Below are 25,182 nucleotides of genomic sequence, written 5' to 3' on the forward strand. Positions count from 1 at the left end.
ATATTCATTATTTGTGTAAATACTTTTCTACTTTGTTGGATATTTGTACCTCTTGCCGTGCATCAGCCATACTGCTCTTTGGATTTCCTCGACATATTAATCGGTGTAGAAGTGACACGTTTGTGAGGAAGGTGAGATGAGGAAACACCTCTCTCCGTTGAAGCAGTGCAGGATCACCTGTTGTTGAGCTGCGTAGGTGCGAATGGATTTTTTTTTTTAGTCACGATGTCGTGGGAATACAAAGCGAAAATTAGATCATGTGAACTGTCGTGCCGGAGGTCTCACTGTAACTTGTGGAAATCCATGATGTGCCTTTAATAACACTTTTTTAATGTTCGTGTTGACATCGAATGCTCCAGCTCAGATGTGTGCATATAGGGAAAATGTGTGTGTAGATAGATAGATAGATAGATAGATAGATAGATAGATAGATAGATAGATAGATAGATAGATAGATAGATGGATAGATGGACAACACCTATGAATGTGAGAATAGAGTTCTCTCTTCCAGGCAGAGGTGAGAGAGTTATTGTGGAAAGTGATGGCTTGTGGCGGGAAAGATTTCCTGTATCTGTTGTTACGACAGCGGCGCTATAGAGAAGATAGAGAGAGAGATGGTTGGTTCTCGCTTCTCTCTGCAGAAATGTAATTTGTCTTCTGAGAGTTCACACACACACACACACACACACACACACACACACACACACACACACACACACACACACACACACACACACACACACACCTTGCACTAAAATTGTCTCTCAGGTGACACACAAAGACTGTGTGAAGCAGAATCTTCATGCCCTAAAAAATCACGATGGATGGACGTCTCTGTGTTAGTCATTAACATAAAAGGCCAGATCTAAAGAAAGATGTGTGTGTGTGTGTGTGTGTGTGTGTGTGTGTGCCGTCGTGCTACAGGTCATATCAGTTGCAGTGCTCTCTATCAGCAGGTATCTCTTCTACTTCTTGCTCCAAACAGGATATGAAGCTAGTCCACTTCCTGTCTGGCGTTATCGGCTCTGATAAAGATCGCACACCTCACCTCATATTGCTTCTCCCTTTTGATTTCCCGTGAAGTATTGTGGTGCCGTTGAGCCGTCCGTGTGTGGAACAACAGTTTTTCGTTTTCATTAGGCGGCGTGAAATTCAACAGGCTGTCGAATCCAGTCGACTTACTTCTCCTTAAAAATAAAAAAAAAGAGGACGTTTTCCCCTAAAAAGGATCCAGGACTACAAAGGGTTCTCCAATTCCTGCGTTCTTTTTCCTTTGAAGGCAACGCTCCGCTTTGATGTAGCTTGAAGTTTGCTGCAACGTGATGCCAGCTTTAATATCGGTGGTGAGACCCGGCAAATGAAGGGTTTTCATCCTGAAAAGGCCAATGACAAGTTTGCATCCAAAGTGACTTTACTTGAAAAACATCGCAGGTCCTCCTTCAAAACCGCTGATAACAGACGACACTTCTAAAGAGCCATGTTAGCTCTTTTAAATTGCGGCGTTGTGTTTCTGCGGATGGATTACATCGAACTTCGGTATAATAATAATAATATAATAAAACTCCCTTCCTCTGACAGGAATGTCATCGTGTTGAGAAATGATTTATAACCTTTCATATAAACGCAAATTCCTTAAAGTTTAATTTAGAGGAAACCGATACTCCACTTCAGTATTACCTCATAAAGACTTCTGTCGTTGGATACGACCATAACAGGGTTTTTATTTTTTCTTCTTCATTTCTTCTTCAGTTTTCCGATGTTATATCATGTCAGCCGGTCCTCAGTGTGTTGATGTAAAGGCGAGGAAAAACCGCCACGCTGTAACTGAAGACGGGTTCAAACAGAGGGCAGCATCGCTCTGCCTGCTGGGAGGCCTTCGTGACTTTTGACCTCTTTACCTTTTAGTGCTTTCAGAGTCGGCAGCAAAGCTGGAGTCAGACGTGGCTGATGCAAAATAACACGTGATGGTCGCCGTTAAACTTTAATGTAAATGTGATATATGGCAGCACACACACACACACACACACACACACACGAACCAGAGCTTTCCCAAGCTGCAGCTCCTGAGGTTAATTAGGTAGGACGTCGTCTGCATATTTGACTAATCCATCAAGAGTCTGCATTTCTGCAGCAAGCACCTCCACCTCCATTATCTAATCTCAAATGGGCCACTAATTCTATTTAAGCTCTGCTGGCTGGATTTACGCCGTCGCTGAAAGCACAGGGAACAATGGAGGAGCGATATGGCACCGAAACCCAGTTTGGGAATTCGGAGGTGGAACATGGCAGGGCCGAAAATGAACAGCTGCGATAAGACAAACGGATCTCGTGAGGAAGCGATTCACCAAAATGAAATGGGGTTGTTATCCAATGTGTGGTATCTGTTTCTCTAAAAGGCACAGTCTCTGTGTTTTTGTACCTTTTGGGGGTTTTAGGCTGCGGTGGGCTCGATGAATGTACAGGCGGTTTGTGCGAGAGTAGGATGAATGCAATATTAAGCACAACAAAGTGGTCTCTAGAGGGATATCGATGGGCTGCTGAGGGAATATCACCATTAGAGTAGGGTCTGCAGTAGAAAGGACAAATGGAAAAGAGCAGCCTCTCGTCTTTGTGTTGATAACATTTGCAGTTAATGTTCAAAGTCTTCTGCAAACATTTTACATTGAAAAGTTGGAAAATCCATGAATTAATGCAAAAAGTCAACATTCAGCAGAGATGGAGCAACATTAGTGTTCGTATGAAACCTGGAAGGATTTGTGTCAATTAGGCAATGATGATAGATGTGTGGAATAAAAATAAAAATGAGAGTAAGAATGGCAAAACTAACAGATTTTCAGATGTTTTTTAAAAATATTTTTAAAAAAGTGCCATAAAATCTGTCCTGTTTTATACGTCGCCATACAGAAGATGGATACTCTTGAAATGCCGCTTCTCTCTAATCTTCTATTTTAAAAACCTGCTCCGGTAGTGATTCCTTCAGAGTGTCACCACAGAGTAACACTGAACGCACAACACCTTGTTGAGCACACGGTGTGTCTCACACACACGGCAAACAAGCGATACACATTTTCTCACAAGGTGGACCCAATATATTTGTTTGTGCAGGTTTTTTCTTTTTATTATTTTTTTATGGACGTTATGGGACTCGGGGTATGACTGCCGTGTTTGTGCAATAACACGGTGCGTTTGTGGGTGTGTGGGCGTGTGGGAGAAGTTGATTGTGTTTGGGTCCGTGCACAGCGCTGCTCACATGAAAGACTCTTTGTTCAGCAAGTTTTCTAATGAATTGCTGCAGAGATTGGTTGTTTGAAGGTAACAGGCGTGTGTGTGTGTGTGTGTGTGTGTGTGTGTGTGTGTGTTCAAGGTCGGGTTTTGTTCAGTGAGCAGCCATCGTATATAGCAAAACAGCTCACGGGAGTTTAGGAACCATTAGCTTTTTTCCCCTTCCAAATAGTTTTATGTGATTAATGAGGTATTGAACTGGAAACACTCGAGTGGAAATGGAACATTTTGACAGAACTCAGGTAGATATTGCTATGGCAGTGTTTTTTTTTTAAGGTGGGAATGTGCAATAAAAAGAAACAGCTAATAAAATGCTTTATGCATATGTTTGCTAAACAAGCTCTCTGTGTGTCCGGCTGAATGAATGAAGGGAGGGGTCACAGCTTTACCAAGTTAAAGAACCTACCATTGAGTGAGCTCCCCCCCCCCTTCCAGTCTTTATGCTAAGCTAACAGCTAATCACTTCTCATCTAACCAGGTGAAGTGAAGCTTTGCCTTGCATTCTTACTAACGGCCAGCACGTCAGATTTATTATTATTTTTTTTTTATTGTTTCAAGGTTATTCATTCATTGACATTTGCACAATGAAATGTTGTTGACATTCTATGAATACTGAGGTATTTGTCCTTAGTGTAAGTAGCCTTCCGTTCCCCTGGAAGAGTGTGCTGTAAATGAGTGTTAACATGTTGAAAGGAGGAGATCACTTGCATATTAAGATGCTTGTATGTCAGCAACACCGCAGCTTTGAATTGGTTGTTTGAGTTAAGTCGTCTTTGCCGTCTCTCTTCCCACATTTAAGGATTCATATGAGGGAATTCTGACGGCAAAAACAACAGAAATATATTGATTAACACTTTAATGCTGGAGATTTGTTGATCTGAGAAATTAAATCCATCCAAATATACTTGAATGTTAAAACAGGCCTCCGTCTGATTCATCATCGTCCCCATCTCCATCCTGTTTGGCTTGCAGTCTGTTGCCCCCCCCTCTCCCTCCATCACTCTGCTCTTTTTAACGAGCCGTCCCACTGGTTCTTTAGGTCAGTGCTGAAAGGGGTCAGTAGAGCAGCATGATCAATATGACCACAGTGTGTAGAGATCAGCTGACCCAATAGAGACCGGGTCAGCTGTGTGTGGTTTCCTGCCCTGTGTGTATGTTACATGTTGTATGTGTGTGTGTGTGTGTGTGTGTGTACGGTTTTAAGACATAAAGTAAGTAAGACTTTCTCCGTGTGTAAAAATGCAGCTTTTTGGGGCATTTTAAACGCGTCTGGTTTTGGTTCTTTTACAGTCATGATTTATTTTAGTATTGAGTGCAGCTAAATAAAATGTTTTACAGCCATGGCTGCAGCAGACTTCTAGTGATCGATGTACGCTGCGTGTGTGTGCACGTGCTCGCTACGTAACACCACTGACCTTGACTTTGGCCATCATGAGTGTGCTCTATTCCTTCTCTATGTGAAACGTGTCCTGAGATAACTTTTGTTGTGATATTACACAATAAATACAATAGAATTGAATTGACATCTATCAAAAGAGAAAATGAACCATAAAACACAGTATCAGTAAATTAATGGGAAAATAGAATTACATTGCAATGCATTTGTTAATAAATTGATTACAAATCCTCATTTTTAGATATTTCCTACAACCGGCCATGGAAATCAATTTACAAAAGTATTCATATTAGTATTCCTTGTATGTATATGATGAGTACAATGTATTTTAAGACTAAATCACAAATTAATTAACATTAGCAACCTGTAAAACAAACAAAACATTTTTTTTCTCCACAAAAACATCCCACAGCTCTATAGCGTTTAACAGAAGCATTTATGAGTTTAAGTTATAGATGATATCGGCGCTTCGACAAGTTAGTTGATTCAATTTTTGGGCCCAGAGCTGCTCAGACTGGAATTCAGCTAATTAGTACTTCTTCCTGACGCGCTTGTAGGAGTTCATGTGAAAAAGAGAGGTCATATAATTATAGCCCTGGGAAAACCCTGGGCTCTATTTGTGTAATAGTGTGTGAGTGTATTTCTGTTGCCATGTGTGTGTGTATTGTGTGTGTGTGTGTGTGTGTGTGTGTGTGTGTGTGTGTGTGTGTGTGTGTGTGTGTGTGTGTGTGTGCGTAGCTGGCTATCCTTATGAGATTATGTGTTTTTTTTGCACGGTCAGCCTTTTGCGACCATCTACCTCGCTTTTTCCTCCAAACGCCAATATGATGAAATACAATTAACGATGAGAAACTCTTCTGCCTGTAGCCTGAAATGATAACTTATACCTCTTACTTCGACCCTAATACATTAGAATAAAACACTTTCTGTGCGAGAAAACAACTCAAGAAACAAATACTTGCTTTAAAAAAAAAAAAAAAACAAGAAAATACCTCTCTAAGGAGAAAGTAATCCTGGCTCTAAACCCCTTTTCATACAAGTTGCAGCTTTACTATGAGAGGAAACACTATTAATAAATCAATTAATTACAGTATCCATCTGTTTCTCATTACATACATTTAGTATACTGCACAAATACAGTTAAATTATCTGCACCCCCCCCTGCTAACCCTGCCTACACATGGCTCGTCCCATGAGGAAAGTGACTCCTAATTGGCTGGGCGTGGTTTGTCACTTCCTGATCCAGACCAGAGCAGGTGCAGCAGATAAATAATTAACTGTACAACTTGATCAAAGGAAAGAATGATGCAAAGTTCTGTCTCTGAAACAACATTAAGGTGCTACAAGACCAAACAACATCCACTTTAACACTGAGATATGAAAGTGTCTTCATCTCACGCTGAGGTTTAACTCCTGATGTGTCTCTCTTCTCTCCAGCATGTGGAAGGGCCTGAATGTCAACTGCACAGACAGCACAGGATACACGCCGTTACACCACGCTTCACTTAACGGACACAGGTAAGACTGATTCTGTGTCTTAATGAGGTGTTTTTAAAAAAGACTTATATGTGTATATCTTTGCTGGAAACATCACCCTGTCAGTACGTCTGTTGGTTAAATGATAAACAACATCGGAATTAATAATAAGTGCTGAAATGCCTTGTATGTAAAATATATAGCATACTTTCAGGGTAAAGTCAGATAGGTATTTATTTTTTTAAATTTTGATTGTGTTCCTATGTTTACCTCCTCCGGTCCTGTAGTGCTGTTTGTGCTTTATGTCGATGGTAATCTGTTATATATATACTGTATGTATGTATGTGTATATATATATAATTATTTAGTGTACAATGGTCCACTATGTCAACCTACTGTGTCTAATAAGACACTAATAATAAGAATAGTCTTTCCTGCAGAACTTGTAAGACAACAGTGATCCACAGGTATCCTCCCCACTACAAAAAGTTAGCCAAACTAGCCCCACGCTAACTCAGTACTAACAGCCATACAGTAACAGTACATTTTCAGAGCAGCTATTTTGACATGTCATTGGTGGGTAAACACAGGTGTAATGAATGATATTAATTATGGCCCTGTTCCATTAAGGTTGGTCAAGGCCTTGGTAGTGTGCATGCTGGCTCACTGGAACGTCTGTGACACTAAATAGAATGCGACCATGATTAATGTACACCTGTGTTTACCCTGCTATGACATGTGACCATGGTTCCTTCAGAGACCACAGTGACCCGGTGGACATAAACAATGATGGCCTAGTTGTTGTGTGAGGATCCTGAGTGTCGGTACTGTGCCCTGATACGCTACACATGCATGTAGTTTTGGTGTTGATGCACGCTTCGCTGAATTTTCCAGTAAAAATGTCCGAGTAACTGTTTGATTCTTGCAAAAATATGTTGTGCTGGAGTGATGGGAGCTTAGTGGTTTGGATTTGACACAGTTCCAGTCAGATTTTTTTTTTTAAAGCCACCGTGAAAATCTTTCTTTGTGAGACTGGCCCCTGCTGACGACTCTTTGTATGTTCATCACTACCAGCTGGTCCATTCACATTTTCACAAGGCATCTTGTTACCATAAACATATTGATCACAAGCAATTTTAGATCAGGGTTTTTGAGCGCTTCAGGGTCATAGATGACATCTGCTCTTTCAAAATGAGTTCTCAATGATGGTCAAAATTACAAACACAATATTTCCTGCAGAAGTTGAACTCTCTGACCGCTCCGTGTGTCTGCATCTGCACACAACTGCAGCACAGCTTCCTTTCTTCACCTCGGCCTGCTGAGAAATCTGTTACACAGGGCGGATTAGCTGCAAGCCTGACCGCTGTCCCAGCTCGGCGGGACTGAAGGATTAGTGCCGTGTTTTGGGGGCAATTATGTGGATTTCCTCCTTCAGATCAGCTGGAGAGGAGAGGAGGAAGGAAAACTGCAGCCTCTGAGTGAAAATCAGGTCGCCAACAAAACAAAAAAACTCCAGAGGAATGATTTAACGTTTAGGTGGGAGAAGAAGAAGACCTGCAATTAAGATATAGACGCGAGACACCAGAGATCTGCTCTGCAAGTTGGCTTTCAATAGTCTCTCTTTTTTAAGGATAATTTTAATCATTTTCACAATTTTTTTAATCACATAAAAAGCTCAGTCCAATTTGCGAAAGATGGATTTTGTCATATTTGACCCAGAGTTCCCCCCAGTGTGGTTTTTGCCCTACAAATGCCACTTAAACTTGAGCGAATTCTGTAAAAATATAATAAATTATGAATTAACAAAGCAGTTAATTAAGCATCTTGGGACTACACCCCCTCTCCTCTGCTTCTCGGAGAGGTTTTGCCCTTCTCCCTCCTCTGTTTCTCCCCTTGACATTTAATGCAAATGAAGCCCTTCACCTTTCCTCTTCACAGAGAGGTGACAACTTCAGCTGGAGACTAATATAAAACGGTGTCGCTGACGTAACCTGAGCAGCACCTGAATGGACAAAGGCGGGCGCTGTGATTTGTTGCTCTGTGTAATAGGGGTTAGCCTAGTTTATTAGGGGGGACTTTGCCTCCTGTACCGGGTGGTAAACTCAACATTGACTCATAACACTTTAAATCCCTCTATGGCCGACTCCTGGTCTAGACCAGGTGCTAATATGTTGCTAATCACGTGGCTGCATGCTCTTATGAAGGAAGGAGGACACACAGAAGTAGATTATGTAATATTAAGTGCAGAGCTTGATGTTATCTTTTGCAATGTTGTGCATGCAGTGATGTGCAAGACTTCCATGTGGTGTAGTTTATTCTGTGGTCATGTTAAAATAAATCTTTGAGTCGAAGTAAGTGAAGTAAAGATGGTGTTGGTGATAAATGTTGCAAAACTTCATCACCAGAGCCTATGACTGAATCATTATTATTATTTTTATAATTAAATAACACAGAGCTTGTTTTGTCTCTAGCAAATGTGATGCTTAATAACAGAAAGTGATGATCACAGATGAAGCTGGGAAGTGTCATACGCTATAGAAATACAGGTATTAATATTTGATTGTTACAGTCCGCGCTCAGGATCACTGTGATGCCTGCAGCAATGGAAAAGTGGAAGAAAAGGAAAAATGCAGACAGAGGGCCGGGCCTCTGCAGATACACCATCACACACACATCATAGTGGGTCATATGTGATTGAGGGAGATTATTTATCAGGCTACACATCGTTTTTAGGATATTGTTGCATATTATACCTTATTAAATCAGATTTTTGTCCTTTAATGTAAAATAATGCTATATTGAATGGTTGTATTGTGTGTTCCAAAGTGAAATGCCAATTATTTGTGCTATGAGTTAAAGTATGTTTGATTTGGTGTTCTGAAGTGAGACTATTCCCTGATTATTCATTTGCTGTTTTAACGCCCAGCTCTGTCCATATGTCGACCCGTGTGTATTTCTCCATCTCTCTCAGGGAAGTGGTGCTGAAGCTGCTCCAGTTCGAGGCGTCCACAAACGTGTCTGACAGCAAGGGTTGCTTCCCGCTGCACCTGGCCGCCTGGCGGGGAGACGTGGACATCGTCCGCATCCTCATCCACAACGGACGCTCGCACTGCCGGGTCAACCAGCAGGTAAACGCCGCGATCCCATCCTCCTCCCAAAAACCTTCATCGTAAACGCCGTTATTTATAATACATGATTTCATAGTTATTTCTGATAAACTCTTAAAAAGCAGATTTGTATCTGGATGTATTTGTTCATAGAAGATATATTGCTGCTCATTTTTATTGCAGCTGCTTCTTTATAGATAGTGCACCATGCTGCTGCCTGGGTTGGTCTTATCCCTTTTATGATGGTCTGTTCAGGTCATCCCTGTTCTGTATCGGCTCTGAATGCCTCTGGCCCTGACCTCTGACATCGAGAGAGAGGCACGAGAATTCACTGTAGCTCAGAGAAGCTGTTATTAGCTGTGCTACCTTCTAGAAAAACAGACCATCCACAAATCTAATAGTGTTCATGTTATAGCCCCCACGTACATGTTAAACGGTCGATTGTGGCCCAAAGAACCCTTTCCCCGTGTGCTGTAACTGCTCCAGGAAAGATCCTATCAGCTAAATCAGAGTTGTGTTCTCTTGTATTTCTCGGGGCGTTTCAACCAGCGCTGCCACGGGTCGTCTCGTTATGGCTCTTGTCCAACAGAGCCGAGCCGTTCCCCGTGATCTCTCTCTGACAGCCGGGTGAACATTTCAGCTCTGGGAGCATTCGGCCTGCCACTGCTGTCATTCCTCATCAGCAAAAATGACCTTCTCCTCCTCTCTCACCCTTTTTTCCCCGTCCATCTCCGCTTGCAGCGTGTTGATGATGTCACGGCTTGCTGATGCACGAGGCTCATGAGGCCCGCAGGAAGCGCTGACTGCAAATCTTGATTGGCTTAGATGTCTTTTAAAATATTCCTGCTGCTGATGACGATCTAGTAATAGACGCACACACCCCTGCAGGTTATTGCAGCCTTATTTACTCTGCGTAATAAGCACATTTTCCTCTGTCACCATTAGCCAAATCGTTTCCCTCTGAGAGTTGTTGGAGCCTAATTGTTTGCGGTGATGAATGACGTCCCTTGCCCCTGAAATGAAGCGGTTTGTCAGCGAGAGAACACGGGTCATTTCTTCTTTTTTTTAACCCCTTCAATGATTTGTAGAGCTGAGCGAGCTGCTGATTGAGAAGATACAAGCTGCTGACTTCACTGCACATTTGTTAATGTGTGTGTGCTGTTTATGGAGCATATAAATGTAAATTTTTTTGTAATTTTGGTAATTAAGTGTCGACCTTTTAGTGTTTTTGTTAGCTTTTTAGTACTTTTCTACCATATTTTTTGCAAACCCTGATCCAGAGGCTTTGGAGAGAGACTTTAGAGAGTCTTTATTATTAAATCACTCTTTAAATCATCTACACTGATCAGCTTTTGTATCTTTGTGTCATACATCTGACTTGTTTATCAACAAGCATGAAATGACTGGTTTTATCTTTCCCGTCAGTTTCTCTCCTTCTGTATAATAAACACCAGTGGAAACAGCAGAGATCACATGCTTTCACACGCAGACACATCAACACACCAAGACTCCAGCCTGACCGCACTCTCACATTCTTAAGGGTGCAGTGTTTATCTGTGCCTTATAAGCACCGACTTCTGCCAAAACACCAGTTTGGCACCATTTTGAAATGACCTGCGTGTTTCATGAAGACAGTCGTCGTGCCGTCAGTGTACAGTTCGCAGCTTCCCTGCATGAATCTGAATGTGAGATTTGTGGCACGTCGGTGTGTTTACGATGCCTAAGCGACATATTTTCCCACTCTCCGTCGCGTCTGCTGCAGGCAGCAGGCCCCTGCATACATTAGGGTGATATAGTGAGTCCCACACATGTTCACAGCCACCATTGAGACTTACAGCAGCGAGCCACTGGCTGCACATGACGATATCCCTCCGCCCACGCACGCTGCTGCTGCTGCTGCTGCTGCTGCTGCTGCTGCTCGTGTCAGAGGTTGAGTGTATGTGCATCCGTGTGCAGCTGGGCTTTATCGGGCACTCCAGAGGGACACAATGTGTCTTAATGCCGGCTCTTTTCTCACACGAGGAAGAGACAAAGCTATATTTGTGCTCACCTTTGTCCGCCAGGTGACAAATAGCGACACGAGACTGTGGAACAGGACGCGGGAGGGAGCTGTAATGAGTCCGAAAGGTCTTGAGAGTACAAAAGGGAAAAAAAGACGGGAGAAATTGATGGAAAGAGAGGAAGGGGAAGTGTGTAGGTGGGCCAGTTCTACGCTGCAGCCAATAGAGGATTAATGGAGGTTAGTGGATGTTATTAGTTGGCGGTAAACCAGTTCCAGCCCACGGTTTACTGCCTAATTGGTCCCAGTAGTTCCCATTCACAGCTGTTTGTGTGTGTGTGTGTGTGTCTGACTGGAGAGGATGATTGTGTGTACATGTTTATGGGTGAAACATTGATAGATGGTTAAAGATTGCTTGTTTACTTAATGCTTGCTCTCTGCTCTCAGGTTTTGGGGACGGAGGCATCTCTTTAGGTGTCTCCCTGAAGATAACACTAAACATTAGTTGTTGGGGGTTTCTTTTGTTCTTAAAACTGTGAAATTAATTTTAAAGTTCTTGATAGCCTTGACCATAATATGCGAAGAATGTCCTGTTTGCAGGGGAGCAGGTAGAGCTGGATTCCACTCTTAAATGAAGAGGAAACGGCTGACCCCCTTGACCTGTTTTTGTAGACAGCTGGTCATAGATCACCACATTCTTTAGAGTCCTGCAGCATCTATTTCCTGTATTGAACTGAAACCGATGAGAGAGACGGGAGTGTTGCAGCCTCATCACTCACTAACACGGTAAACGGAGAGTCCGTCTGGACGGGCCTAACCTTGTTAAACGCCAGTATTAGTAAGGAAAGAGATGCGTACTAAAGAGACTAATGCAATCATTTTTGTACAATTAGATTTCATAATTATTTATTTGGCCTTCATGGGACCACATTATTATTTAAAAAAAATATGAAGTCACCGAGTTGCACAGCAACCGATGGTGGTCGACACTTCCACCTCTGTCATCTGACAAATATGTCCTTCAAACACCTCCAGGCCTGTTTACACGGCACATTCAAGGCTGCTCCAACATTTGAGCCATGGCCGCTGAAAAGCATTCAAATAAGCACAGGCACTGTAAACGCCATGAAAGGAATACTGTGAATGTGGGTGTCTCCTGTTTGCCGGCTGAATGCTGTTGAACGCCCTCACGTCCCAGATTTCTGCAGCTGCGTGACACTCAACGCTACGACCGAATAAAGGAGACAGCATGTTTGAAGTGGTGGATTATCCACCTCAAGCAAGTGTTAATTGGATTCCAGTGCAAGACGCAACCAGCTGTGTCATATACTGTGAGGTCTGAAACAGGCCGGGCTCCTCTGGCCCCGGGATTTGAACCAGCAGCACTTACAATAAAACGCACCGAGGCAGAGAATGTTGACGGACTAATAATGACAGATTTCACCCCCAAGCCACTTGCTTAAAGCAAAACTGGATTATAAAGATTATTTTGCGTGTGTGTGTGTGTGTGTGTGTGTGTGTGTGTGTGTGTGTGTGTGTGTGTGTGTGTGTGTGTGTGTGTGTGTGTGTGTGTGTGTGTGTGTGTGTGTGTGTGTGTGTGTGTGTGTGTGTGTGTGTGTGTGTGTGTGTGTGTGTGTGTGTGTGTGTGTGTGTGTGTGTCTGTGTGTGTGTGTGTCTGTGTGTCTGTGTGTCTGTGTGTGTCTGTGTGTGTGTGTGTCTGTGTGTGTGTGTGTCTGTCTGTCTGTCTGTCTGTCTGTCTGTCTGTCTGTCTGTCTGTCTGTCTGTCTGTCTGTCTGTCTGTCTGTCTGTCTGTCTGTCTGTCTTTCTTTCTTTCTTTCGTGGGAACCAGCAGAGCAGCCTCTGGACTTCCTCTGCATGGGGCCTCTTGACTAGTGGTTTTAAGGGTTATTCCCTGTATGTGGGTGACTGACGAGGTCAAGTATGTCCCCCTGCGTTGCAGATAGACCCCAAGAATGTTTTGGTTTCCATAAACAGAAGGACTATTGCTTTCTCTCCCCTCTCCTCCTCTGTTTCCCAACCTTTGTTCTCCCAGCGGAGGCGAAAGGGGCTCTGCAGCAGCGAATCATGGGACATAATGAGAGAGATTAGAAGGATATTACACGTTGCGCCATCTGTGCGACAAATGTGGCGTGTGCATGTGTGGAGCGCATGCATGCGTGAAATGCTTCCTGCAGGCTTTTCTCCAGGTGCAGCAAGGCCTTCTGGGAGCTTAGCGGCTGTGTGAACTAAGACAAAGGTAAAAGGTCGCGAGGTCGCTCGCCTGCTGTGTGTTCCCGTGACTGTGTCGCGGTGACTCGTCGCCCTATGATGCACCACATGTTGCTACCGCACGTGAAACTGAAACCATGTGTTCCCCCGATGGTGTGAACACACGCCGCGAGGAGAAACCGCGCCGGGAAAGTCCTCATTCCGACATCGCCGAGGGCCGTGCCCGCCGCTGCCAAAACACACACACACACAGTCACGCTAGGCCATAGGATGTTTTCTTATGAGTAATGTGTTTATAAAAAAGCGTTATGTCATATGTTTTCTCCCAGCCTGGCGCTCCGGAGGCCGTGGGCTTCCTAATTAAAGTTCAGCAAAAGAAACTGATTCATCTCGCCATGAATCAAAACAAACTACGGCCCTGAGTGATTCTTGCGAGCTCAGAGCAGATTGTGTGTTAATCACGTTACATGAAGACGTGGGGGGAAAAAAACATTTCCTCTTTGTTAACAGAAAAATGGAAATCTGCTTCCTCTTTAAGTTGTTAACCCTACAGAGAGATCAGAGTTCTAACTACAGAGCAACAACCCCGAAGACTTGCTCAAGAGCACTGCAGCAACATCCTTTAACCATCCGGCCGAACCTTTCAACACGGCATCAAATTTGATAAAAGGCTTATTTCTTTTCCTTTTTTCAACATTTTATGGAATTCTTTGAGCCTTTTTTGTTCATAGATTTCACATATTCATATTTTATGAGTTTGTCTTCACATTTGTTTTTAATGATGTCAGTTAAATATGACGAATAAAGAACAAATAATTTGCGATGTAGTGAGTAAGTCCAAGACTTGAAAAGAATGCTTTATGCTTGGAATTAACTTTGATCAGTGAAACACTCAAACACAGATCCAGTAATAGTTTATTGTTACTATGACTAAAGGTTATCATTTTATTTTAAAATGTAACCAGTAAAATCTTCTAAAATATGAATAAATAGAACTATCAGCAGTTTTCATGTTCACAGTAGTAAGTAATAAGTAATAAGTCTTTAATCAAACTGATTAAATAGAATATTTTTGTTTGTTGTTGGATGTTTTGCGAACAAAACACAACCTTTGAAACACATGATGGGCATCTTTCACTATTTTCTGACATTTTGTCGGTAAAACCATTAATCGTTTAATCAATGAAAATAATTGGTAGCTCAAGCCCTACATAACAGTGACTCCTTTGAACGTGCAAGTTATAAATATTAAATATATGAGACACTTGGCATCATCATACAAAATCACACACACAGCATATTGGCTGTCATCTTAACATAATTATTATTATTAAATGAATTATATTCACAAAAAAGTATTTGATAGAGAATGTGATCATTTTATTCTGCTGTCCTGAAAAACAGCCAGTGTGTGCTTTTCTTTCTGGACTTCACCTCTTCTGATGTGAGCGATGGATCAATCGGGTGTTAATGTGGATAGCTGCTTTCTTCTTCCTCAGTATATTTCCTTCCCGCTCTCTCATCTTCCTCTTCTTATCTTCTCAGCTCTCTCTTACATTGGCCCCGGGTTCTTCATTCACTTTCTAAGCTCACTCTCTTAATAACTGCTCTTTTACTTTCCCTCTCTCTCCTCCATCTCCTCCACGTTGGCTTACGGCTAATAAGAGAAGTAAGGGAAGCAGGACGCTTTATTCATGTATGATGTGCTGAAAGATTTTATTGATTCATTCGTTTGACAAATCTAGTTTTCTCCTCCTTTTTAAGGCTGTATTTTAATAGTGCATCTCAAATAAAAAAGGAATTAAATACTATAATTAGTATGCATTAGTCAAATGGATTGACATGAGCTTTGATTTCCATGTGGAGTGACCATGACGGGCCGTCACTGTAAAAAGTAAATGCACCTTCAATTTATGTATTCAATTTAATACAATTTAGACCAAATAAGGACACAAGAAAGAATCGTGAACAGACTTCTTATCACAAATTAATTCAGTTTCAGTTCAACAGAACAGTGGAATAAAGGCAGGAACAAGTGGCATATTTAAATATATGAGTGGAAATAGATGGATCCACGTTAATAAGAGAAGAGAGTGAGAAGGATGAAAACGGTGTCACCTTGTCTCATGTTTTTCACTCTATTTATTCCCCCCGCTGTCTCCTGACGCTTCTGAGACGCTGTAATGTAACGCCGCATATCAGTCCATCAGCATTAAGGCGGCATACGTTCAAACAAGTGCGTCGGCGCCTGTCTGATAAGCCTCGTGTGTGTGCGTGTGTGTGTGTGTGTGTGTGTGTGTGTGTGAGATATGTAAGAGTGTGCAAGTAGATTTTGTGTGCTGGGGATGCATGGATAGTAAAGTTGCATATGCAGTTAAAATATGCAAATTCATCCTTCAACATTTATTAAAACCATTCAGCTATCTTGGTAAAAAAAAAGCACAAGCAGATCCTTTCATTTCATGCACACTTTTTGTATTTACGACCATTGACCGTGCATCGGCGCCGTACGTTTCACATGCGACTAAAAGCACTGACGTCCATTTGTATGGGCATGTCAATAATGTGCTGCCATGCCTGTTGATGTGTCATCAGCAGATAGCTATTGCTCAGGGCCCAATCAGCGCCAATACACCAGCTGCGAGATGATATCGGAAAGCTGTCAGAGCGAGCGTAATGGAAATACATGGCTCGCTCCGGGAACACGGAGGGATTTTCTCCCTCGTTCTGTCGCTCGCCGTCTCCGGTCGTCTCTTTGTCACTCGGCTTCCTGTCTGGGAACTGGGTTTTCCCTATCGAAGGCTGAGTTCTGGGGGCACAGAGGATGGGACTGACAAAGTATAAATGTCATTTGAAGGGTGCAAAGGACAATATTTATATATTTATATTTAATATATTAGTTCCCAACCTGTTTGGGACAGATCTCAGAGTAGAGTTGCCCAAAAATAAGCGTTTCCCTCCATTCTTTGGAGTAAAACTGCACCGTCATAACTGCCGTCTGCCGTCTGGGCCAGAAACCCATATTAAGCGTTGCAGAGGTCAGCGTATTTGGTTTCAAAGTCTAATTATATTGAGCTTTGGCTGAGAACTCGCTATCCGCAGGAAATACTGTTCTTGCAGATGAAACGATCCCTCTGTGAAGATGAGTCACTCCAGTGGAGAAGAATAATACAGTAGAATCATATATACAGTATATATGTGTAAATGGAGTTTATTGAAAACAATGCAACCAGCGATTACACCAGTAAACTGTGATGAATGTGAATTGCGGTGTGCACGGGTAGAGCGGAGCTGCAATCAGGACGGCTCTGGAAGCTTCCATCAATGGAGGGGTGTGAGATCTAGAGGGGGGAATCTGATTGGCTGAGGAGGGAAAGCCCCTGAACACATTTTGATGCATGTTTCTGCTGTACGAGTGTCTTCATATAGGGGCTTTTTTCATGCAGTATCTCTTCATCTCTCCTCACCGCTCAGAGGGGGACATGAAAGTGAGGGGGGGGTCTGAGCGGCAGGAGAGTAATGGAAGGCACGAGATGAGATCTGAGTGTGGTCACGTTTGGAGGTGTGGTAGTTTGAGAGGCAGGAAGCGTGTGGGAATGTTGATAAAGGAGGGAAGGAGCGGGAGGGTTTTTAACAAATGTGTCAATCAACAAGCAAGTCTGTATGATGAAGCATGAAATGGAATATTTTCATTCAGCCTGACATTGTGTCCATTTGAAGGGATTTCTTGTTGCGAGCGGTTTTATTTCGTGCAGTAGTGACACATCTCGACTAAAAAGAGTAAGCCAGCTTAGTAGCGAATTGCAACGGTTTTACAAGCGGAGGTTACGACCTGAATTGACCAGTTGCTTCACTCTATCAAACCTCTGAATCTCCGTCAATGTATAAGGTTGATGGTCTGCAATGCATCAAGGAAAAATCCACCTTTAATTCCTTAATGTTTTTATTTTTTAGCAATCAAGGTATAAAATAACTAATCACTTAAAACTTTCCTGCCAAGAGTTGATTTCTATTTTTCTATGATTTTATAAGTGGGCGTTGGTCATATTGCAACAAAGCCTTTCGACTGGGACCAGAATCTGTTGATAGTGGAATAAAGCTACCGACATACTGTATTATTTACTCCTTAAATAACAAGTAAAACTAGGAAAGATTATTGTCTTCTGACATGTTGATGTAATATCTTGAGACAGATTCCTGCCGCCTCTCTTTCCAAATAACTCCTTTAGTTCCTCGACTCCTTCCCCACCTCCGCTCGCCTTGCTTTTGTTGGTCCTCTCCCTCCGTTTCCCCTCTAAAAGTTACATCACCGCGTGTTGAATTTCAGCTACTTGCTCAAAATGTAGGTTTAGCTCTTGGACAACCACCAGCAACAACACGGCTACACATGCACGCCCCTTTTTGTAACTTTCCTTTCTCCCTTTGGATAAAATCCTAAGAAGCCTAAATGCATCCAGTCTGTGTGTGTCTACAATACACGGGTGCCCGGTTCTCTATCTTCAAGTAGGAACATACTCGGATTTAATCCCCCACTCGTGCTCCCTCGATCCCCTTCCCTTTCTTCCACCCTGGTGTGGCTGTCCATCATGTCCCTCTCTCCTTCACGGTGTCCCTCTGCCCAGTTATCCAGTCATTCCTGGGCTGTTTTCAGCCGGAGCTGTGGGACCCCAGGGACCACCAACAATGTGCTTGTCCTGCCAAGGGCCCCTGGAGAACCAGAAAATGCCCATAGTTTCTCTAAACATTAGAGAAAATGGCCTTGGAGAGATTTTGGACCAAAGATTTTGTCCACATTTTATATCGTCAGAGAAGTTGGTTTAGTTTAAATCCCCGTATTTGGCACTTATAAGCACTACATAAAGATTTGATAAAAATATAGTTGCAAGTTTAGTGTTATTTATGTATTTGTCAACATCTGTAACAACTTTGGTTAAAAAAAATGTAGTATATGTAGTAAAAGAGAGTGAAACACAAGTATAACAATATAAAATGAAGGTGTAAGGACTGACAAATGCTGTACATTAAACACTTAAAATGTGCCTGTATCTGCATATATGGCACATATGTAAACAAGTTAATCAGCAGTCGAGTAAATGAATTTAAAGAAACCAATTAAAAAAGGCTTACAGTGTCCAGTTTTCTTGTGAATACGTCGATCGGCCAGTTGAAAGGAAGCTGACGGACTAAATCAGGAAGTGCACAGAAAAGCAGAACACTTTCGGCCGACTCTGTGTTTCACGGACAGGATGCTATGGATCGCCTCTGGCGGCGTTCGCAAACCTTTTGGAATTCCTACCTGCAGAATATTCTGTTCTGATGAATATAACAAACTGATTTTTCTTCCTTCTTCTCTTCCCTTCCATCTCCCACCTCTCACCCACATCTGGCCTTCTAACTCTCTTATTTCCCATCCTATAATAAACACCTCTCTTCCATCATCCCCCCCCTCTATTCTCACCTACCATTCTTTTTTCCATCTGACCTTCCCTCCATCCTTCTTCCAACATGTCTCCCCTCTCGTACTCTCCGCCCTTTCTTCATCAATTCCTACCTCCCCCCCTCCTCCCTGTCAATCATTCATCCTTCCACAGAACCACGAGAGGGAAACGGCGCTTCACTGTGCAGCCCAGTACGGACACTCTGAGGTGGTGTCGGTGCTGCTTCAGGAGCTGACCGACCCCGCCATGAGAAACAGCCAACAGGAAACCCCTCTGGACCTGGCAGCACTGTACGGACGACTGCAGGTCAGTGAGAATGACGCACATTTGTTTTATGGGGGGAAAAATCATTAGCCAAATGCTGTTTTGATTTACAACGTCTCAGCTTTTAAAATGTTCTTCTATTTCATTTATTAGTGTTAACAGCACAAATATGAAGGACTTAGTCTGCAGTAACTCTCATGAGAGCAGATTTACATGTGTCTCTAATCGACCTGATTTCAGGCAGAGACGCATTTATTCAGCATATATTAGGTGTGTAGGCGGCTGATTAATGTTCATATTCACTCATATCTCGGTGATCCGATGCCAAAGGTGAGAAAGGGTAAAAAGTATTGTTTGTCTGTTAAAATTTGACCTTTACTTTAATTTATTTTACAGTCTGGGGAAACAAGTAACATTAAGATTTGAACTTATGATACATTAAACATGATAAATTATCTAGGATAAAACTCAAACCAACAAGAACATCAAATACAACGTACATAAATGGCAGACATCACCATCTAATTATCAATTCTCGTATACCGCTCAAATATTCAGTTTCCCTGGGGAATGCTCACAGGACAGAAGCTAAACATGCGGTTTCACTGGGACTTTTACTTTTAGTTTTATAGCAAGAGAAAGTAATTTCTCACCCTGTTAGACTTGACCTTTTGGTTTCTGTCCAGAGGGGAGGAGCTCAGATCTCCATATAGATGGAGAGGATTCTCCAGAATGATTCACGCCTTTAAAATTAATGAGACTGTCATACAACCGTCTGCCACCGGTCGCTAAGGTCGCCCTGATAACATTTAATTTGCAATATATGTTTTTTTTACTGTAACTGTAAAGGAACAGTTCACCCCAAAATCCTATTTTCACTAGATGGTTCACTCTGTGGTAACTGGATCAAGATTTCTGGAAAGAGACATGGCTCATTTTTCAAATGTACTAATGCCATACACTCCCATTATATTTGAGTGAAGCAAACATACTCATGGCTCCATCAAAACAAACTGGCAGTGTTGACGTGGTGGGAAGCTGGTGAGGGATCATGTAGTTGTTGTTGCAACAGCTACTTGTACTGGATGAGAGGGTGGGATCGTTGCTGTTCTCAACTTGCAATCTTGTTGGTGATTCATAAATATGGCAGATGTTAGATAAAGAAAAAGACATTTTTAGTTCTGCCACTTGATTCTCTGTCAAAAAATGTGACAAAACGTACACACACACACACACACACACACACACACACACACACACACATGCACTTTCACAGTAAGAGGCGTGTGCCACAAGTGCCTGCTGATGTTCAAATGCCCTCACACATCCTCTCTGCTAAGGTGGCGAGTAATCGTAGTCAAGCCATGCAGGTTTGTCTGAGTGTGAATGAATAATTTATAGCGGCAGCAGCGTTCCTCTCTCTCGCTCTCCCTCTCTGCATCACAATGAAGGGAAATCCCTGTGGTGAAAGCTGCTGCTGCACGGAGGTGTAACTAACACGGGGCAAAAGTTTAATGTATACACTCGTACAGTACACACACACACACACACACACACACACACACACACACATACATGCTGGCATTAAGAGGAGGACGCGTTTGAGAGAACCGCATGCTGACAGCTCCATGATCAGTTCAAGGACTCGCACTACAGAACAAAGGATAATCAGACCGACCATGTATTTACATTCACGGTTGGTGGAGAAAAAAAACACTGAATGGCAATTTTCTACCTGTTTGAAACCTCTTGATGGAGTACAGTACCATGTAAACAAGGTGTGATACAACCTAGCCTAGCAACTCAACAACACAGGACACACTGCAGTTTCTTTTCCAGTTACACTCATACTGCTGTGACCGGTGATAGCTGATAGCGATCGAGCCTCCGTTTTCCTGGAGATGCCAGACAGAGTTGCATAGTGAAAGCCTAATCAAGGAACATCAATATGTCTTCCTAAATCCATCTCACCTGAGCGTCTGTCTTCCATTTATTATTCAGCGTGCGGAGAGGAAATTTAAATACACGACTGACTGGTGAGGCTTCTGTCACAGTGACACTGGTGCAGTTTTTCTGCGTCTGCGTTCATTAATTTCTCTGTGATTGATTAAACATTTACTGTTTGACTTTTTGTTGCTGTGCTTTTTATTTTGGCTCTTCCAACGTTGCCGTTTTGTCCCTGACATGTGGCTCTTCCTTGGTGCACAGGTGGTGCGCATGTTGGTGAGCGCTCACCCCAACCTGATGGGCAGCAACGCTCGCCGACACACTCCGCTGCACCTGGCCGCACGCAACGGACACCACAGCACCGTCCAGACGCTGCTCGAGGCCGGCATGGACGTCAACTGTGTGGTAAGGAGGAGATAAAGCGCTTCTAGCTCTCAGTGTCCTACATCAGCATCCAAGGATTTAACAGATCTCTGGCACAGATTACAGTCGCCTTCCGGACAAAGATGATCGCCAAAATAACAAGAATAATGCTTTTTCATTTACTGTTTCTGGCTCGGGGGCGAACCATGTTCCTGTTGACGAAATTGGATTTGAAAACCTCTCAGTAATATCTGTTTACAACCGGAATGGCATGGTTACTTAAGCTAATCCACAGAGCCTGTTATTGGTTCCTTCCTTTTAAGTTGGGACTGCTGGAAGGTGTCTGAAGCACATTTCGACTTTTGGACCATCATTGTCATTTTAAGACCCTTTGCTTGTGAGGTGTAGATATACAATTTTGGATATATTATAACATGAACACATGGACTGCACAGAACGGGTCAAATCATTTTTTGTTGTTAGGTTCAACGGAGTCACACGCCCGAGTAAATCTTTAAAAAAACTCTGAACCTCCTCCCATCGCTGCTGCGTGTGAATATTTCAGAAGCTGCCGTCTCGTGTTCGTAATGAAAGAGAGTACGGCTTTGTTTTTGTGTGTATATATTCCACCACAGGCATAGATGCTTAGCAGATACAGTGTGTGTGTGTGTGTGCATGTGTGTGTCTCAGAGAGCATGTGTATGCGGTGCATGCCTCCCATGGTGTGGTGGTGGAGAGGGATGAATAATTGATTGGGAGAATACATTGAGAGTGAAGGAGGAGGAGGAGGAGGAGGAGGAGGAGGAGGAAGAGGACAGGGTGATCCTGAGAGTCCCTCTCTACACACACTCCATCTTAACTGGAGAAAAAAACCACGGTGCTGCTCCATTGCTGCACACGCTGTGTCACGCAGCTTGGACTGCTCTTCCTCCCCCCCCCCCGTCCATGTATAGTTTGTCTTATTCTGAGTTCTCTGGACGATTCAAACGCAGCTTTGTCCCGACACTTTCTGGGCCATTTGTTTTTGTCAGGCCTTGTCAAGAGACGGCCACGCTTTGCTGCCTTCTTCAACGCCGTTTTCTCTCTCTCTCGAGACGATCTCCTCCTGACAAACGAAACTATTTGACTTTGCTCACTTGTCTTGGATGCTAAGTGTAGAAAAACAGCCCTTCGCTGTGTATATCAGTCTCTTAGGACTATTTAAATTGAGTCCCTTCTGATTACTCACATTACGAGACATTTATTTTCTTCTACTCTCATCCCTGAGGTGCTCCACCTGCGGATGCATTTTGTTTTTGGCTACGTTTGAAAAGTCATAATCATAATCAACACAAACCTCACTACGTCTGTAGTTCTATGTGTCTTTATGGCGAGATTATCAGCTCCAGTCAGCTGTGTGAGGTGATCAAGAAGGAAAACCCACCTCAAGGGTTTCGGGGCTCCGTCGGACTCAAAGCCTCAGGAACGAGGAGTTTTCTCACCTCATATGGAAGTAAACCATCCTACCAAACCCGTTTAACTACATTAGATGTTACTGTAGTCCTGCTTGTCAGGATCTGATCCGACTCGATGTTCATTTGCTACAAAGACATATGGCACAGCAGATGCTGTGTTCCTCCTTCTACTAGCCATGTGACTACATGTCGAGTGAATCTGAGGAGTATCTGTGACTGCAAGAAAACAAATCTGTTGAGGAAATGCTTTGTCACAGTGCACCCCTTCCCTTTCAGAATAAGAGCGTGTTTGTTTATGTGTTTTTTTATCTGCGGATGGACGGGAACAACTTGACCTGGTGTGTATGGGAGTCATTCTGGGGCCCTCGCAGCGAGGCGATGCATGACTCAGCGGCATTGCGCCCATCTTCTCTGCCTTCTGTCCTCGTTGCAGGGTCTGTGTGTGTGTGTGTGTGTGTGTGTGTGTGTGTGTGTGTGTGTGTGTGTGTGTGTGTGTGTGTGTGTGTGTGTGTGTGTGTGTGTGTGTGTGTGTGTGTGTGTGTGTGTGTGTGTGTGTGTGTGTGTGTGTGTGTGTGTGTGTATCATCTGAAGAGCAGGGCTGTGTTGCTCTGCAGGGATTTGGCCTCAGGCTCCATGTGTCTAGTGAAGATGAACACTACATGCCTTTGATTCGCCTCATCCTCTCCTCCGTACCCACTGCTGCAAATCTCTCTCCCCTTCTTCCTCCTTCTGTCTCGAGCAATGATGAGCCTTTGATTCAAATCTTCTTCTGCCATTTACCAACATCTCTTCTCCTACTTCTTCTCTTTGAAAACAATGTGAAGAAACCTCTTTAAAACGGACACAGTTCGGCCTGAAGCACATAACATGAACATAACGTTTTTAAAGAACTCGTTGGTCAGTTTGAGTGAGTTATGATGGAGGTTTTGGAGTATCCCTAATATGTGTTGCATGTACACATTGTATGCATCAAATCCTGGTTTCTGAAACCTAGATGGACCCAGATCCTGGTTGGAGGCTCCATTATATACAAACTCAAATCTTTATGAACAGTTATTGTTCAGCTTCATTACTATGAGCTACATGGTTCAATGATTTCCCTGAAATCATATTAGTAAGAACTTTTTAGTCACATGTTTTCCTTAGTGATGAGCTGTTCTGATTGGATGATTGTGAGGATGATAGAAACCCTATAATGCAAAACATACTTAAAATTGTAGTATGCTTTTAGCACTGTATAAATCAAAATCCTTCATAACAATAATTATAAACAAAACAGTGAAATATAGATCCAGGAGTGTTGTAGCTAGTCAGTAAAACAACAACAACAAAAAGTTGGATAACAATGTTTTACATCTGTGCTCTGGTCTTCTATTAGTGATGAAATTGAACCTAGAAGATAAACTACTACTATTTGAATATACTCGTTAGTGTAGTATAGACTACTGTATACTACAGAAAGTAAGGTGTTGGAGCTGTTGACAGCACAGTGGATGCTGTGGGCGACTCACAGATGGCCCAGCTGGTAAATTGTCACGAGTGGAACGCACTTTGTGTGTGTGTGTGTGCGTGTGTGTGTGTGTGTGTGTGTGTGTTGGTGTGTACGATACCACAGGTCAGTAATTGGAGTCAAGCCATATAGGTCTGTCTAAGTGTGAATGAATAATTTATAGCGGCAGCACAGTCGCTCTCTCTTTTCCCCGGTGTCTTGCAGTGTCTCTCTCTCGCCCTCGTTCCTTCTCTGAATGTTTCCATAATAATGAGGGGAAATCCCTACGGAGGAACCTGCTGCTGGGCGGGGCAGGTAGCCAACAACACAGGGCAAAAGTTTAGTATAAACACACACTCTCACACATGAACACACTAGAAGGCCCTTTCTAAAGTCGACCTGAGCGTTTACGTTCATCCCGCTCCGGCTCTGAAACAGAAAGTCGTCTGCTTTTCAATTCCTGGAAACTCTTGGAGAGTGACGATTGCCTTGTTTCCTCGTGACATTACTGCATAATCGCCATGGGAAACGGGACGGGAAGTGGTATAGAGATGACCTTAGAGGGGGAGGGAGGTTAGGAGGCCAAGTGTGTGTGAGGAAGAGAGGGGTGGATCACTTCCTGCGCTCCCACCTCCCCTCACTTCCATCTAAAACATCCTCGGGTCAAACATCCACAGTTTGATGCGGGCAACGAAGCAGCGACCACTCATCTGCGTACGATTGGGATTCACACCTACA

The 25,182-nt window shown here is 43.0% G+C and overlaps 1 protein-coding gene across 5 annotated transcripts in view; it reads left to right on the top strand.

Moving 5' to 3' along the window:
• Positions 1 to 25,182, top strand: part of anks1b (ankyrin repeat and sterile alpha motif domain containing 1B) — a 163,511-nt gene that overhangs the window by 35,507 nt on the left and 102,822 nt on the right. For all 5 annotated transcript variants that reach the window (XM_084038697.1, XM_084038695.1, XM_084038693.1 and 2 more), the window contains exons 2-5: positions 6,116 to 6,196; positions 9,126 to 9,282; positions 19,081 to 19,233; positions 21,400 to 21,543. In XM_084038697.1, coding sequence (XP_083894823.1) covers positions 6,116 to 6,196; positions 9,126 to 9,282; positions 19,081 to 19,233; positions 21,400 to 21,543 — 535 coding nt within the window. The remainder of the gene's footprint in view (positions 1 to 6,115; positions 6,197 to 9,125; positions 9,283 to 19,080; positions 19,234 to 21,399; positions 21,544 to 25,182) is intronic.

This window comes from Eutrigla gurnardus (assembly GCF_963514095.1).
Source record: "Eutrigla gurnardus genome assembly, chromosome: 21".
NCBI classification, from domain to species: domain Eukaryota; kingdom Metazoa; phylum Chordata; class Actinopteri; order Perciformes; family Triglidae; genus Eutrigla; species Eutrigla gurnardus.